This window comes from Lepus europaeus, chromosome 3 (genome assembly GCF_033115175.1).
Source record: "Lepus europaeus isolate LE1 chromosome 3, mLepTim1.pri, whole genome shotgun sequence".
Classification (NCBI taxonomy): Eukaryota; Metazoa; Chordata; class Mammalia; order Lagomorpha; family Leporidae; genus Lepus; species Lepus europaeus.
In genome coordinates, this window is record NC_084829.1 from 139,260,560 (window position 1) to 139,278,635 (window position 18,076).

The window sequence follows — 18,076 nt, forward strand, 5'->3', positions numbered from 1 at the left end:
TCTTGCTTCAAGCTTCTGCACATGGAAATCCAATTTTCCCAGCACCATTTATTGAATAGACTGTCCTTATTCCAGGGATTAGTTTTGGATCTTTGGTCAAATATAAGTTGGCTGTAGATGTTTGGATTGTTTTCTGGTGTTTCTATTCTGTTCCATTGGTCTATCCATCTGTTTCTGTACCAGTACCATGCTGTTTTGATAACAACTGCCCTGTAGTATGCCCTGAAATCTGGTATTGTGATGCCTGCAGCTTTGTTTTTGTTGTACAAGATTGCTTTGGCTATTCGAGGTCTTCTGTGTCTCCATATGAATTTCAGCATCATTTTTTCCAGATCTGAGAAGAAGGTCTTTGGTATCTTGATTGGTATTGCATTGAATGTATAAATTGCTTTTGGGAGAATAGACATTTTGATGATATTGATTCTTCCTATCCATGAGCATGGAAGATTTCTCCATTTTTTGGTATCCTCTATTTCTTTCTTTAAGGTTTTGTAGTTTTCATCGTAGAGATCTTTAACGTCCTTGGTTAAGTTTATTCCAAGGTATTTGATTGTTTTTGTAGCTATTGTGAATGGGATTGATCTTAGAAGTTCTTCCTCAGCTGTGGCATTGCCTGTGTATACAAAGGCTGTTGATTTTTGTGGATTGATTTTATATCCTGCTACTTTGCCAAACTCTTCGATGAGTTCCAGCAGTCTCTTAGTAGAGTTCTTTGGGTCCCCTAAATAAAGAATCATATCATCTGCAAAGAGGGATAGTTTGAGTTCTTCCTTCCCGATTTCTATCCCTTTAATTTCTTTTTCTTGCCTAATAGCTCTGGCCAAAACTTCCAGAACTATATTGAATAGCAGTGGTGAGAGTGGGCATCCCTGTCTGGTACCAGATCTCAGCGGAAATGCTTCCAACTTTTCCCCATTCAATAGAATGTTGGCCGTGGGCTTTTCATATATTGCTTTGATTGTATTGAGGAATGTTCCTTCCATACCCAGTTTGCTTAGAGTTTTCATCATGAAAGGGTGTTGTATTTTATCAAATGCTTTCTCTGCGTCTATTGAGAGAATCATATGGTTTTTCTTCTGCAGCCTGTTAATGTAGTGTATTACGTTGATTGTTTTGCGGACGTTGAACCATCCTTGCATACCAGGGATAAATCCCACTTGGTCTGGGTGGATGATCTTTCTGATGTGTTGTTGCATTCTGTTGGCCAGTATTTTATTGAGGATTTTTGCATCTATGTTCATCAGGGATATTGGTCTGTAATTCTCTTTCAATGCTGCATCTTTTCCCAGCTTAGGAATTAAGGTGATGCTGGCTTCATAGAAAGAATTTGGGAGGATTCCCTCTTTTTCGATTGCTCTGAATAGTTTGAGAAGAATTGGAGTTAGTTCTTCTCTAAATGTCTGGTAGAACTCAGCAGTGAATCCATCTGGTCCTGGGCTTTTCTTTGTTGGGAGGGCCTTTATTACTGTTTCAATTTCTGTGTCAGTTATTGGTCTGTTTAGGTTTCCTATGTCTTCCTGGCTCAATTTAGGTAGTTTGTATGTGTCCAAGAATCTGTCCATTTCTGATAGATTTCCCTGTTTGCTGGCATACAGGTCCTTGTAGTAATTTCTGATGATTCTTTTTATTTCTGTGGTGTCTGTTGTTATGTTTCCTTTTTCATCTCTGATCCTATTGATTTGGGTCTTTTCTCTTCTTTTTTTAGTTGGGCCAATGGGGTGTCAATTTTGTTTATTTTTTCAAAAAACCATCTCCTCGTTTGGCTGATTTTTTGTAATGTTTTTTTGGATTCAATCCTGTTGATTTCTTCTTTGATTTTAATTATTTCCCTTCTTCTATTGGGTTTGGGTTTGGTTTGCTGCAGATTTTCTAGCTCCTTGAGATGACTTGAAAGCTCATCTATTTGGTGCCTCTCCAATTTCTTGATGTAGGCACCTATTGATATAAATTTTCCTCTTAACACTGCTTTTGTTGTATCCCATAGGTTTTGGTATGTTGTGCTGTTATCCTCATTTACTTCCAGAAAATTTTTGATTTCTCTTTTAATTTCTTCTATGACCCATTGTTCATTCAGGAGCATGTTGTTCAATCTCCATGTGTTTGCACGTGCTCTGGGGATTCCTGAGTTGCTAATTTCCAATTTCATTCCTTTGTGGTCTGAGAAGTTGCATGGTATGATTCTAATTCTTTTGAATTTGCTGAGACTTGCTTTATGGCCTAGTATGTGGTCAATCCTAGAGAAGGTTCCATATACTGCTGAGAAGAATGTAAAGTCCTTAGATGTAGGATGAAATGTTCTGTAGATATCTGTTAGATCCATTTGTGCTATAGTGTCATTTAAATCTGCTGTCTCCTTGTCCATCTTCTGTCCTGTTGATCTGTCTATCTCTGAGAGTGGAGTATTGAAGTCCCCCAGTACTATTGTATTGGGGTCTAAGTCTCCCTTTAAGTCCCTTAACAAGTCTTTTAAATAAGCTGGTGCCCTGTGATTCGGTGCATATACATTGATAATTGTTATATCTTCCTGTTGAATGGATCCCTTAATCATTAAATAGTGTCCCTCTTTGTCTCTCCTGACAGTTTTTGTGGTAAAGTTTATGTTGTCCGATATTAAGATGGCTACGCCTGCTCTTTTTTCATTTCTGTTGGCATGGTATATCTTTTTCCAGCCTTTCACTTTCAGTCTGTATGGATCATTGTTGGAAAGATGAGTTTCTTGTAAGCAGCAAAAAGATGGGTTTTGTCCCTTAACCCAATCAGCCTTCGGTGTCTTTTAACTGGACAGTTCAAGCCATTAACATTCAATGTGACTATTGAGAAGGAGTAACTTTGCCCTGCCATTTGCCAAAGATATTTTCTAATATCTGGTTTGAGATTCCTGTGATCTTTTGCTGTGAGGTTTCCTTCCTTTACCTTCCTTCATATTGGCTACCGTGTTTCTGTGTTTCTGTATGTAGTACTTCTTTAAGCATCTTTTGCAGGGCTGGACGAGTGGCGACAAATTCTTTCAATTTCTGTTTGCTGTGAAAGGTCTTTATTTCACCTTCATTCACAAATGAGAGCTTTGCAGGATATAATATTCTGGGCTGGCAGTTTTTCTCTCTTAGTACCTGGACTATATCTCGCCATTCTCTCCTGGCTTGTAGGGTTTCTGATGAGAAGTCAGCTGTAAGTCTAATTGGAGATCCTCTGAGAGTAATCTGGCGTTTCTCTCTTGCACATTTTAGGATCTTTTCTTTGTGTTTCACTGTGGTGAATTTGATTATGACGTGTCGTGGTGAGGATCTCTTTTGGTCATGTTTATTAGGGGTTCTATGAGCTTCCTGTACTAGGATGCCTCTGTCCTTCTCCAAACCTGGGAAATTTTCTGCTAGTATCTCACTAAAAAGGCCTTCTAATCCTTTCTCCCTTTCCATGCCTTCAGGTACTCCTAGAACCCGAATGTTGGGTTTTTTAATAGTATCCTGTAGATTCCTGACAGTATTTTTTAGATTTCTGATTTCTTCTTCTTTTCTTTGATTTGACTGTTTCCTTTCCTGTTCTCTGTCTTCTAATTCCGATATTCTCTCTTCTGCTTCACCCATTCTGTTTTTAAGGCTCTCTAATGTGTTTGCCATTTGATCTATTGAGTTCTTCATTTCATTGTGGTTTTTTGTCACTACCTCAGTTTCATGTTCTACTAGTTGTTTCATTTCATTTTGATTTCTCCTTAATATTTCATTTTCACGGGAGAGATTTTCTATCTTGTCCATTAAGGATTTCTGTAGTTCAAGAATTTGTTTTTGAGAACTTCTTAATGTTCTTATCAATTTTTTGAGATCTGCTTCTTGCATTTCCTCTAACTCTTCATCTTCATAATCTTGCTTTGGCGTGTCTTTCTCGTTTGGGGGCATCATAGTGTCTTCCTTGCTCTTGTTACCTTGGCTTCTATGTTTGTTGTTTGGCATGTTGGAAATAATTTATGGTTTTTTGTTTTTTTTTTTTTTTGACTCAGTTGGGAGTGGAGTTAGGGTAGTTGAAATCTGGCCTCTGTGAGTATTCGTTTGATCTACCTCTGGGACCACACAAAGAGTTTATTCAGCCCTCAATGTGTTCTCCAGTTTTGCTAAAGTTACTGAGTTTGGCTGCGCTTTAGATATGTAAAATCGCGGTGCTCTTTGTTTTGCTTGGTGAGTGAAGGGAGAGGCCTCTGTTTCCCCCCCCACCCCAATGTCTTGGGTTTCTGAGGTCTTACCCTCCTCCGTTGGTTCCCGCGCTGGTGAGATTCTGTTGCCCGGCTCCCGCCACCGGGGCCGCTGGCGAGATTCTGTTGCCCGGCTCCCGCCGCCCGGCTCCCGCCACCCGGCTCCGCTTCCGCCGCCAGATTTGTCTTCTAAGTCATATATTCCTTCTTCTGTTTCACCAAGTCTGTTAAGGCTTTTCACCACATTTTTATTTGATCTATTTTATTTCTAATATTTCATTTTGATTTTTCTTTAAAAGTCTCAATTTTTTCAATTTTCATTCATGTCATGGATTTCTTTAATTTTTCGATTTACTAGTGATTGCTTCTGAATAATCCTATAATAAATCTTTTAAATTCCATTTAAGGCATTTCATCAACCTCTTAATCTTTACATTCTAGTATTGAAGTGTTTTGTTTCTTTGTGTGTCTATATGGGGGGTCATGTTTTCATCCTTAATTTGTTGAATTTCTGCATTTTTAAAATGCATTTGTGGAGATACTATTTGTTTTTTTTCCTCTGATGGCTTTTATCTTTGAAATGTGTGTCTGTGGCTTAGTGCAGTGTCTCTTTCAGTGAATACCCAGAGGTGTGTGCTGAGTGTGAAAAAGCCTTTGGAGAAAAGTATCACTTTAAATGATTTTATTAGAAAAGAAAAAATCATCTAAATTTCTACCTTAAGGAACTAAAAAAAATAGCAAACTACACTTTAAGTAGAAGAAATGATAAAGAATGAAACTCAGTAAGATAGAAAATGTCCAAGCAACAACAAATAATCTCTGAGAACAAGTGCTAATTTTTCTTAAATAGTAATGGAATTGATAAACTTCTAGCAACTGTAATAAAGGAAAAAGCAAAAATAAATAATCAGGAATGAAAAATGGAATAGATGTTTGAAAGATAATTAGCAACAGTTTAAATAGTTGTTTTTCAGATTCTGTTTCTATTAACTGCTTTGTAAATCTTAAATGCAAGCTACCTGAATTGAGACACTTTTGTTTCTTCTTTTCTAATATAAATTTCTTCCCTCCTAGCCTTGCCCTGTTGAACTGGCTAGGACTTGTAATACATGCTAATTGAAGCAAAGAGACTGAACATTCTTGCTTTGTTCCTGATGTTAGGGGAAAGGTATTGAATAGTTCACCCTTAAGTGTGATGTAGTAGGTTTTTAACACTAATTGCATTAGCAATCATTGTGGGGTTTTACTTGCCTGAGTGAAATATAATTTATAAGAAGTCACTTGAGCAGCTGTGTCGAACACCAGGAAGCCTGGAATGGCAGCAGAGAGCTGACTCAGAGGCTGTGGCAATAATGCAGAAGAGACTTGCAGGTGCTTGGACCAAGTGATTGCAGTTGCAATGCATAGATGTGGTTGGATTTGAGGACGTATCTTGGAGGTAGAATGGACAGGGCTTGCTGGCTTATTGAATGTGGGATAAAGATAAGGGTGGGAGAAGGGCCAGCACTGTGGCTCAGCGGGTTAAAGCCCTGGTCTACAGTGCGGCATCCCATATGGGTGCTGATTTGAGTCCTGGCTGCTCCACTTCTGATCCAGCTCTCTGCTATGGTCTGGAAAAGCAGTGGAGGATGGACCAAGTCCTTGGGCCCCTGCACCCACATGGGAGACCCATATGAAGCTCCTGGCCTTGGATCAGCACAGCTCCAGCTGTTGCAGCCATCTGGGGAGTGAACCAGCAGATGGAAGACCTCTCTCTCTGTCTCTACCTCTCTCTGTAACTCAAATAGATAAAATCTTAACATAGGTGGTAGGCCTATTAAAGGCGACTCTGTACAGTGATCTGCCCTCAAAGAGACCCAACAAGCCAATCCACTGCAGTGGCTTTCAATGTGGAAAGCCAGCTTTTGCAGAAGTCAGCTTATGAAGAGCCCTGGCAGCTCTGCCAGTCAAGAGTTGGGTCACTAGAAATAGAACTGCCCTGGAGTCGAAGGACGCCCAGGTCAGAGCCACAGATCTTGCTTGCTCTAAGCCGAAAATCCCTTCACTCAGCCCAGCTTCCAAAGTAACCACTGCTTCTGAGGGGATGGCCAAGTAGGATCAGTAACATTGAGGCAGAACTGTACATTTCCTGTTAGAGATACCACCTGTCTTTACCTGGCCAGCTCTCCTCCCAGACCTGCTAGGTAAAAAGTCAACAAAGAGAAAAAAAGAAGTCACCTCCCTTAGGATGTACCACATGTGAAGAGATAAGTCTGGGCCTCATAACTGACAAGGCCTTAAAGCCCACCCAATTATTATCAGACCCCTTCTGCCAGTTATTTACCTCTCAATCAGAAAACCTAGTTGTGGTTTAGCTAGCACCTTTCTTAGGTCCTCTACTAATGACTCTGTCCTTTGTTCTAGACCCTATCTAGCCCATCTAGGGCCTCATTCCTTTGTAATCATAGCCTCTACTCTTACATCAACGGCTCTACTCCCAACCTGTGTGTATTGATGGTCCTCTACCTTACTTAATATTAAATAATTGTTCAGAATTTCTCTACAGACAGACCCCTCTACCCGCAAAAGATGAGTGGCCTTTCTCCCAGTCTTGACTGAGATCAGCATTAAACCATGTCTATTAAACAGTCTTCACAAGGGTCCAGAGAGCCCCCTCATTTCCTCTCCTCTATGAAATTTTCTCATTACTTGGGTAATGCCACTACTAGGACCATTGATTGCTATTCTCACCCTGTCTTTTATACTACTGTGTCTAAGTATTTACAGGAGGTGATAATGGAATGAACTAAGGCCTTCACAAACTAGGCAGTCAACCAAATGCTGCTACAGGGATATACTCGGCTCCCTACCCAGGAGACAGAGATTTGAGACATCACCCCATGCTAGCAAAGTACCTCATCACCCCACGTCAGCAGGAAGTAGCTCTAAAGACAGATCATCATCCCTCTGCCCCTCCTGGACTTCTGGAGCTAATGTAATCCCATACAGCTGTTGCTTTATAAAAAACAAAATGAGGCTGGCGCCGCGGCTCTCTAGGCTAATCCTCTGACTGCGGCACCTGGCACCCCAGGTTCTAGTCCCGGTTGGGGCTCCAGTTCTGTCCCAGTTGCTCCTCTTCCAGTCCAGCTCTCTGCTGTGGCTCAGGAAGGCAGTGGAGGATGGCCCAAGTGCTTGGGCCCTGCACCCACATGGGAGACCAGGAGGAAGCACCTGGTTCCTGGCTTTGGATTGGTGCAGTGTGCTGTAGCGGCCATTTTGGGGGTGAACCTATGGAAAAGGAAGACCTTTCTGTCTCTCTCACTCTCTAACTCTGCCTGTCAAAAAAAAAAATGGGGGGATGTTAGTAAAATGGCACAGTCTTATCTGTGGTACAATCTACGCCCTGGACACGATCCTAGGCTCCAGCCCCTGCTGTCATAGCTGGAAGCCAGGTGACCCCATGGCCCAACAACTGGTGTCAGCTCCACCCCCATCCTAGTGGGATCCACTGCTTACTGCTCCTACTTTCCTGCCCACCCCCAGCAAAGTTTAAGAGCACCTGTTCCTGAACACATGGCTCTCTCTGTCTCTGTCTCTCTCAATCTTTCCCTCTCTGTGTCTCTCTGTCTCTTGCCCTCTCTCTTGATCTCTCTTATGGTCTCCTTCTCCCTCTTTTTCTTCTTTGCCCTTTCCCTCTGGTCTGTCAGGTTTCCCCCACCCCCAAAAAACCCTTTCCCTTTAAAAAAAATAAAATTTATTAAAAAAAAAATCTTAAGGGGAGAAAGGTTTATGGTGTAAACAGATTCATTTTATGTTTATTCTCTGTGAATTTTAGTTATTCATCTTCCTCTTTAGATATATTATTTTTATTTGAAAGGCAGAGTTAGCAGAGAGAGAGGATCTTCCATCAGCTGATTCACTCCCCAAATGGCTGCAACAGCTGGGGCTGGGCCACTCCGAAGATAGGAGCCCAGAGCCTCTTCCAGGTCTCCCATGTTGGTGTAGGGGCCAAGGACTTGGGCCATCTTCTGCTCTTTTCCCGGGCACATTAGCAGGGAGCTGTGTTGGAAGTGGAGCAGCCAGGTCTTGAACTGGCTCCTATATGGGATTCCGGCATCATAGGCTGAGGCTTAACCTGCTATGCCATAATGCTGGCCCCTCATCTTCCTTTTTAGAATGAATAGTGGAAAGTGGTGCTATATGGTGCTTAGGTTTTAATTATTTTTATTGGGAAAAAGCCAGTATCAATAATCACGCTGATTTTAGTCAATTTTACATATTAATGTTCTGAACTAAATTCCTGTATTTTTTTTTTTTTTAGGTTTGTCCAAGACTGGTTTTCAGAAAGGACACAAGTAGCCAAAGTGGATTTCTCTACAGTGTTACCACGCTTCATTTCTCTGTATATTTTTTCCTTTCTGAATCCAAAAGACCTGTGTGTAGCTGCCCAAGTCAGCTGGCCCTGGAAGTTTTTAACTGAACAGGTTACTACTTGTGCCTTCTTAGTAATAGGGCAAAACCCAATTGTAACCAGTAATGGGTAATTAGGGTAGCTGTTTTCTCTGAAGGTTATAGCTGAGGGCACCTGAACCATAATTATCTTTAAGAGAAAAAAATGGGACTAAGTGAAAAACAGCAATTTATTTTGTAATAAGGGGGCTATAAACTATTCTAGTAATCCATTTAATTTTAAAGATTTATTTATTTATAAGGTACATTTACAGAATTGGAGAGAGAGAGAGAAAGAGAGGGAGGGAAATCTCTTATCTGCTGCTCCCAAATGGCCCCAACAACCAGGGCTGGGCCAAGACAAAGCCAGGAGCTTCATCAGGGTCTCCAACAGGAGTGGCAGGAGTCCAAGCACTTGGGCCATTTTTCACTGCTTTCCCAGGCCATTAGGGAGCCGGATGAGAAGTGGAGCAGCCGGAACTTGAACCATCACTCCTTTGGCTTGCCAGCATCTCAGGAGGTGGCTTCACTGGCTATGCCATAACACTGGCCCAATTCATTTCATTTTTAAAATGGAAAAATTCAGTATAATTATTTAGAAATGCTTTATCTTTAAGTTAATTTTTCTTTGTCAAAATGATTTCAGCTTGGTAGTTTATGTGTTATTCAATCCATGATAACCCTAGAAAGTTGCTCCACAACCATAACTTCAGCTGATCCCTCTTTGGCTAACATCTGTGCAGGGCTACAAATCTTGACCCTTTAGCAACAGTTGAAAGTAGTTAATAACAGTAGCCATTTAAAATCAACACCTGCTATTAATTCTGTCTCTGGCTTATTTGTTTCTTAGCTTCCTTTTAAAAGCTTTAATAAGATGTAATGGCAGTCATACTTTAGATGCCATCCAATGATTTGTTTGGGTTGTACTAGATTTCCAGGTTGTCTTGTATTGAGACCCTAATCTCATATCTTGGTTGGCTTTTGGTGGAAGTGTCATGGCACATACCTGCTGCACGACCTGGATTAATAGCGCTTGAAAATGTTCAGCCCATATGGGATGGCAGCATCGTAGGCAGTGGCTTAATGCACTATGCCACAGCCAGGCCCTCTCAGTGAACTTGTGAAGTTCATTCATAAGTTTATTTATTCTGCTTGTGTTTTTGCACTGGTTTTCGAATCTGAGATTTAGTGTCTTGCATTAGTTTGGAAAAGTTCTCAGATGTTGTCTTTTTATATATTGCTTCTTCCCCATTCTTTCTTACCCCCCAGGATTTCGATACATAAATGTGAGACTGATTTGTCATGTTCAAGAAGTTCTATGTTCTTTTATGTGTAGTTTCCATCCTTTTGGCTTCCAGTGTTTCCATTTGTACTTTCTTCTGATCTGTCTTTGTGTTTACTAATTATTTCTTTAGCTGGGTTCCAGGCTTCTCTCAAACCCATCCCTTGTGTTCTAAATTTCAGTTATGCTTTTCAGCTCTAGGATGACTTGATTGTTTTGCTAAAATTTTCCACTTAGCCATTTAATTTCTTAGACATATTAATTGAGCTTTTTTCCAAGTTCACATTTGATAATGACACTTTTTGGATATTCTGAGTGTTTCTATAGTGACTAAAAATCACAAGAAGAAACAAATAGTTCTTGTCTTTCAAAAATAAACAGAATACACAGAGAGTCTCAGATCTTGGGTATAAAATGGTTTATGGGATCATTTGAGTCTCTGGATGATGCTGCTTTCCTCCAGACACAACTGACTTTGCACCTGGCATGTGGTGAGCTGGGAACAGAGCATGTAAATCCAATCGGGGATGAACTGTTCCAACTCTGGCTACACTTCTTGGGATGCTTTGTCTGACTCATTCCCATCCTTCCTGCAAGGAGTTCAGCTGAACCCTGATGTGACCACCAGGTCTCTTCCCCTTGATGGGCCCTGGATTTCAGTCTGTGTCCCTTATAGGCTCCAAGTTTTTTAGCCATGGGTTTCTGCTGTGCTTCTCAGTCTACTAAGCTTCACTTTGGAATTGGCTAGTGCTTCAAGGGAAAATTTGAAACCAGCTATCATGCTTCCCTCTCTGGGTTTCCCTTCTCCCTGGGGCCTTGGTTGCATGTGCCCTTATGTTGGTGGCTGTATAATGCTCTCAAACAATTGTCTTAATACTTTGTCGAAATATTGATTACTTTGAACCACATGACATTTTCTGTTTTCATGGGTCAACTATATGTACAAGCAATATCATATGGTTCAATCAAAACTCTTCTCAGGGAGGGTTAGTCTGAAACTACAACATTACTTACATTAAATTCTTATATTCTTATACTCTAGGGTTGGGGCTGGCATTGTGGCACAGCAAGTAAAGCTACCACCTTGATGCTGGCATTCCATGTCAGAGTGTTGGCTTGAGTCCTAGGTGCTTCACTTTCAATCCAGCTCCCTGCTACTGCACCTGATAAAGCAGCCGAAGATGGCCCAAGCACTTGAGTCTCTGCTACCCAAGTTGGAGACATCTAGATGGAGTTCTGGGCTCTTGGCTTCTGCCCAGCTCAGTCCTGGCTATTGCAGCCATTTGGGGAGTGAACCAGCAAATCAAAGATCCCTGTCTCTCCCTCTCTGTCACTCTGCCCTTCAAATAAATAAAAATTTTTTTTACAAAAAAATTTAGGGTCAAAGTAATTGAATGCTATGGGAAGTAATAATGAATTAGTATCACAAACATGGGTACATATGCTCATTTATAATACATGTACTCACCAAAGAACATCTTCATTACAGAGTAAGTTTAGATGCAAGTCAATCACACCAGAAATTTCAATATAATAAAAAATTTTTATTGGTATTCCTGAAAACATTACTACTAGAAAACTGTCCTTTAAAAAAAACCTGTACTTCATCTTTCTCTCTTTCTGAAGGATTGCATATGGATGCCCAAATGCATCAAGTTTGGATGGTTTCTGCCCTACACGCCAACAGAGAATGAGTATGGAGCTTGGAAGCACCACTATATTGCTTGTGTGTCCAACTTAGATTGGCTAACGCCTAGGGAAGCCACTGCTGTTTATGGGACTTTGAATGAACCTAAAACTGATGATGAGGAGCTACAGGAGAGACAAAGAGAGAGGTGCCTAAGGAAAATAATTTGGGATAAAATTGCACTGCGTAAGAGTGAGTAGCATTTTCAAACTTTATTTCATATACAAGTATTGAAGAATCAAATGGATTCGTGTACAAATTGCAACAGAAGATAGCGCTGTCATTCTGGAATAGTGTGCAGGCATCCTCCAGTTCTTTATTACATATTTAAAGTTAATTGATAATTAAAGCAGTAATATTTCAGGTAACATATCTTGTCAAGTGTCAATGTATCCATTGCTATCCTGGTTCTTTTCAGGTTTATAAGACCAAAACAAGGAGAAAGATGTATGGACACAGGCAAAAGCCAATAAATAGATTCAGACAGAAGAACTGAGATTAGTTTAAAAGGAAGTGAAATGAAAATGGGAATATAAGTAGGAGGAATTACACTTTTTAAAAAGTGTAGAAAAGAGAGTAGGGGGCTTGGGTTCTAATCCTGGCTGTGCTCCTGATCCTGGCTTCCTGTTAATGCATACCCTGGGAGAGAACAAGTGATGACTCAAGTACTTGGATCCCAGTCATCCATGTGGAAGAACCAGATGGGTTCCAGGCTCTTGACTTCAGCCTGGTCCACCCCTGGCTGTTACAGGCATTTTGGTAGTGAACCAGCAGATGAGAGATCTGCTATTGTCTATCTCCCTCTGTTTTTCTGCCTTTCAAGTCAGTGAAGACAAATCAGATTTTGAAGAATAGACTAGACACATTTTCAGCTAAGTCTTATAATTTGTAGTATATAAAAATTAAGCAACAAAGTTGATTTGGGTTCTCCCATCTTTTTTTCCCCCCACTTACTGTGAGTAATGAATGGGAAAATTACTTGATGCCAAGAGGGGCAGAAATGGGTGTGGAGTCTACCCTGGGAAGAGTTGCTTGTTCTCTGAGCTTTGTCTCTTGACCTGAAATGACTGGTAACTTGGAGCCGCAGTGCCGAGAGGACAAGAAATCCAGAGTGTGAAGGTGGCCAGAATTGTTGTTGCTTGGTGCATTGCCAAGGGTACAGCGTTAGTGTTGATGCCTTTATCTATGTAGACTTGGCTGGGAGAAGCCGGAAGTAAACAGCTGAGCCTGGTGCTGTCTGTTTTTCAGAGGAGTTATTCAAAGTTCGGCCCCCTTGGGTGAGTGGAACATGCTGCTCTAGATTGTTAAAATCCAAATGCCAGCCACGTCTCTCCCAGACTGTGAGGGCCCAAATGGGATTGCACGAAGCTCAGGAGAAGCTGCTTCTGGCATCACTAGAAGCTTTGCCCAAGCGGTAAGCAAATCTCACTTACCCATGGCTCCAGAGCCTCCTGTGATGCTAAGTTATTGTAGAAAAACTTAGCTAAGATGCAGGGGTCTTGCATAATTATGTGGCTTATAGCCTGTGAAATAGCAGTAAGAATAATTGTTTAATTTTCAAGAATATTTCTTTTTTTATTAAACTTTTATTTAATGAATATAAATTTCCAAAGTACAGCTTATGGGTTACAATGGCTTCCCCCTCCCAAAACTTCCCTCCCACCCACAACCCTCCCCTTTCCCGCTCCCTCTCCCCTTCCAATCACATCATGATTCATTTTCAATTCTCTTTATATACAGAAGATCAGTTTAGTATATATTAGGTAACGATTTCAACAGTTTGCCCCCATATAGCAACACAAAGTGAAAAAAAATACTGTTGGAGTACTAGTTATAGCATTAAATAAGAGTGTGCAGCACATTAAAGACAGAGATCCTACATAATATTTTTTTTAAAAATTAATTAATTTTCTATGCCATTTCCAATTTAACACCAGGTTTTTTTTTTTCATTTCCAATTATCTTTGTATACAGAAGATCGATTCAGTATATAATTAGTAAAGATCTCATCAGTTTGTACCCACGCAGAAACACAAAGTGTAAAAATACTGTTTCAGTACTAGTTATAGCATCACTGCACATTAGACAACACATTAAGGACAGATCTCACATGGGATGTAAGTACACAGTGACTTCTGTTGCTGAGTGTCAAATTTTCAAGAATATTTCTTTAACATGCCTTCTGAAGAGGGAAATATGAGTATACAACATTTGAAACTTAGCATTTCAAACATTCTTAATCCTGCAATGGGGCTGTATGTTGGACATAGTACATTTTCTGGATAAAGTTATTGAGCAAAAATAATATTTTTGCACATATTTATGGATTGATATCCAAATGCAACTCCTGTTTATATTTGTATATTCAAATATAATTCTATTCTGTTAACCAAGGTAGAGAAATGTCAGTGACCAAATGCATTAAGTGACCAAAGTCATACTATGTAATGAGATTACCAACATCTCAATTCCTGCCCTATTCATCCATTCTGTATGTTGAGAACTATCACAATATGTGTAACTTCTTAGATACATAATTTTTTTAACTTGAGATTCTACAAATCATAGTCATACACTTACCTATATTTCAAATGAGGAAACAGGCTTAAGAGGTAGCATTACTTGCTAAAGAATCATGGCATCAAACTTCAGAACCTGAGGTCAGTGTTGTGGCACGGTAGGTTAATCCTCCACCTGTGGTGCCGCCATCCCATTTGGGTACTGGTTCTAGTCTTGGCTGCGCTTTTTCCTATCCAGCTCTCTGCTATGGCCTGGAAAAGCAATAGGGGATGGCCCAGGCACTTGGGCCCCTGAACCTGCATGGGGGACCCAGAGGAAGCTCCTGGTTTCGGATTGACCCAGCTCCAGCTGTTACTGCCATATGGGGAGTGAACCAGCGGATTGAAGACCTCTCTGTTTCTCCCTCTTGCTGTCAATAATTCTACCTCTCAATAAAATCTTTAAAAAAAAAAAAAATCGGAACCTAAACTCCTCAAACTTCCAATGCCCTTTTCACCTTCACTCCTTGACACTCCTGTGTCTGAACGTTCTGGGAGAGGCTCTGAGGGTAGAGTTGGCCTCAGTCAGTTCAGGATCTCCATTTGCTGCCATTTTCCAAACCTCAGAGAGAGTGTAAGGTGCTGAGGCTGTGGACCTGTGCAGTACATACAACTGGTGCCCAGAGGACATACTGGTACTGATCAAAAATCAAGTTTAGGCCAAGGGTTTGGTATACTGGTTAAGGTGCCATTTGGTATTTTCCTGGCCTGTATCAGAGTACCTGGGTTTGCATTCCAGCTCTGTCCCCAATTTCAGCTTCTGGCTAATTCACTCATTGGGAGACAGCAGGTGATGGTCCAAATACTTGGGAGCCATACTGTAGTGAGTTCCAGGCTCCTAGTTTGAGCCTGGTCCAACTCCTAGCTGCTGGGGGCATTGAAGGGAGTCAAGGCTCAGATAGGAGCTTTCTCTGTGTGTTTCTCCAATACATAAAATAAATTTTTAAAAAATTTAAATTTGAAAAATTCAATGAAATCAAAATTTCATTTATTCACTTACTTTTTTCCCTATAGAAGCAATGTTTCTGGAAGACATTCCTATCCTTTATTATCAAAGAAAAATTGGCATGGAGCTTACAGAGATGACAACAGCAATTCATATGCTCTCCAGCCACACTTCATTCTAATATCATCTAGGATTCCTGCATATGAGGTACAGAGTGGGTTGTGAGGGCAACTCTTTGCTGAATCAGGTTTTTTCATCTAAGGACTATATGGCAATCTTTTCACCATATGTGTATGAAAGTGATTCATCTCCTAAAAGCAAAATCATCTGATCAAGTGGAAATTTACAGACCCAAGACAGTCTTATCATAGGCAATAAAGATAACCATAAATCAAAATTATTTTGAGGAAACATTAAAGGCCCAAGCTGTCATACAGTTGTCCAATAAATTCTTGTTGAATTGGATTTGTTGCCTACAATCCAAAAAATAGTATGGAAATAAAGAATTATTTTATAACTTCCCTGGAATTCCCAAAGAATTTAATATTACATAAACATTGCCTTTCAAAAGAAGAATGTCAGTAATCCTCTTTTATCAGCTATTGAATTGAAGGTGCCATTAAAATGTGCTCTGTGATAAAGTTATACATTTTAATTTGAATGTGAATAATAGGATAATAAGCATGGAAGGTACAGGAAGAAAAATGTGTTTTAAAAATGAGTGTATATGTATGCATTCAGATTTTGACAGATTTGGCTTATGATTTTTTTTTTTATTTTACAATGGTGTTAAACCTCTTCAGTAGAAACTATGCTTTGTTTTGTTTTCACTTTTTTTAACCCAGAAACCTTTTATTTAAGGTATGCAAACTTCATGTGTTTCATAAATACAGCACAAGAAACATAGTGATTCTTCCACCCTACCCCCCATTTCCCACCCTTCTTTCTCCTCCCTCTTATTCCCACTCTTACTTTTTACTAAGATCTATTTTGAATTAACTTTATACACATAAGACTAACTCTATACTAAGAGTTCAACAAATAGTATGGATAAATAAAAACGGTTCCTCAACAGTCAAGACAAGGGCTGTTCAAAGTCATTGCATTTCAAAGTGTCAATTTCACTTCTATAAATTACTTTTTAGATGCTCTACTAACACTGATCAGTGAGAATATGAAATTTATCCTTTTGGGACTGGCTTATTTCACTAAATATAGTGTTTTCCTGAGGTATCCATTTTGTTACAAATGACTGGATTTAATTTTTTTTTTTACAACTGTGTGGTATTCCATAGTGTACATATACCCTAATTTACTTATCCAGTCTTCAGTTAATGGACATTCAGGTTGATTCCATATCTTAGCTACTATGCATTGAGCTACAATAAACACGGGGTATGGATAACTCTTTTATATTCTGACTTCATTTTGCTTGGCTAAATTCCCAGGCTGGGTCATATTCACCTTTCTGAGATCTCTGTACTGTCTTCCATGATGGCTGTACCAGTTTACATTCCCACTAGCAGTAGATCAGGGTGACTTTTCCCCTGCATCCTTGCCAGCATTTGTTGTTTGATTTCTGTATGAAAGCCATTCTAACTGGGGTGAGGTGAAACCTCATTGTGGTTTTGATTTGCATTTCCCTGATGTCTAGTGATTCTGAATTTTTTTTGTGGGTCTGTTGGTCATTTGGATTTCCTCTTTTGAAAAATGTCTATTTAAGTCCTTGGACCTTCAAGATGACTATTGATAAGTAATGACTTGGCCCTGCCATTTTTCCATAAACATTCCTATTGTTTACTTTGGATTTCCTTTGTGCTTTTACTGGAGACTTTCTGTCTTTACTTTCTTTCACAATGATGACCATGTTTCGGTGTTCCTGTGTGTCCCACATCCTTAAGCATCTTTTGTAAGGCTGGACGGGTGGTGACAAATTCTTTCAATTTTTGCTTGGAAATTTTTGTTATGGAAGGTCTTTATTTCATCTTCATTCATAAATGAGAGCTTTGCAGAGTATAGTATTCTGGGTTGACAGTTTTTTTTCTCTTAGGACTTTGGCTATATCTCGCCATTCTCTCCTAGCCTGTAGGGTTTCTGATGAGAAGTCTTGCTGTGAGTTGAATTGGAGATCCTCTGAAAGCAATCTGGCCTTTCTCTTGTGCACATTTAGAATTGCTTCTTTGTTTTAGTGTAGAGTTTGACTACAGTGTGTTGTGGTGCAGATCTTTTCTGGTCATGTCTACCAGAAGTTTTATGTGCTTCCTGTACTTGGACGTCCCTTTCTTTCTCCAAATTGCCCAAGTTTTCTGTAATCATTTCACTAAAAAGATCTTCTAATCCATTTTCTATTTCCATGCCTTCAGGAACTCCTAAGACCCATATGTTGGGTTGTTTGATAGTATCCCTTAAATCTCCAACAGTGTTTTTTTTTTTTTTGTTTGTTTGTTTTTTGTTTTTTTGTTTGTTTTTTTGACAGGCAGAGTGGACAGTAAGAGAGAGACAGAGAGAAAGGTCTTCCTTTTGCCGTTGGTTCACCCTCCAATGGCCGCCGCGGTAGGTGCGCTGCGGCCGGCACACCACGCTGATCCGATGGCAGGAGCCAGGGGCTTCTCCTGGTCTCCCATGGGGTGCAGGGCCCAAGCACTTGGGCCATCCTCCACTGCACTCCCTGGCCACAGCAGAGAGCTGGCCTGGAAGAGGGGCAACCAGGACAGGATCGGTGCCCCGACCGGGACTAGAACCTGGTGTGCCGGTGCCGCAAGGCGGAAGATTAGCCTAGTGAGCCGTGGCGCCGGCCTCCAACAGTGTTTTTTAGTTTTCATTTTTTTTTTAAAATATTTGGTCTGACTGTAAAATTTCCAGATTTTTCTTCTAACTTGGATATTCTTTCTTCTGCCTGAGTCTGTTAAGATTTTCCACCGCCTTTTTAAATCTGATCTATTGACTTCTTCATTTCCAATATTAAATTTTGATTTTTCTTTAAAAATGTTAA

The 18,076-nt window shown here is 40.2% G+C and overlaps 1 protein-coding gene across 2 annotated transcripts in view; it reads left to right on the top strand.

The window, feature by feature from the left end:
• The window catches only part of ECT2L (epithelial cell transforming 2 like), a 133,418-nt gene that overhangs the window by 51,955 nt on the left and 63,387 nt on the right, over positions 1-18,076 (top strand). For both annotated transcript variants that reach the window (XM_062186833.1, XM_062186834.1), the window contains exons 4-7: positions 8,484-8,646; positions 11,520-11,772; positions 12,829-12,994; positions 15,153-15,291. In XM_062186833.1, the coding sequence (XP_062042817.1) occupies positions 8,484-8,646; positions 11,520-11,772; positions 12,829-12,994; positions 15,153-15,291 (721 nt within the window). The remainder of the gene's footprint in view (positions 1-8,483; positions 8,647-11,519; positions 11,773-12,828; positions 12,995-15,152; positions 15,292-18,076) is intronic.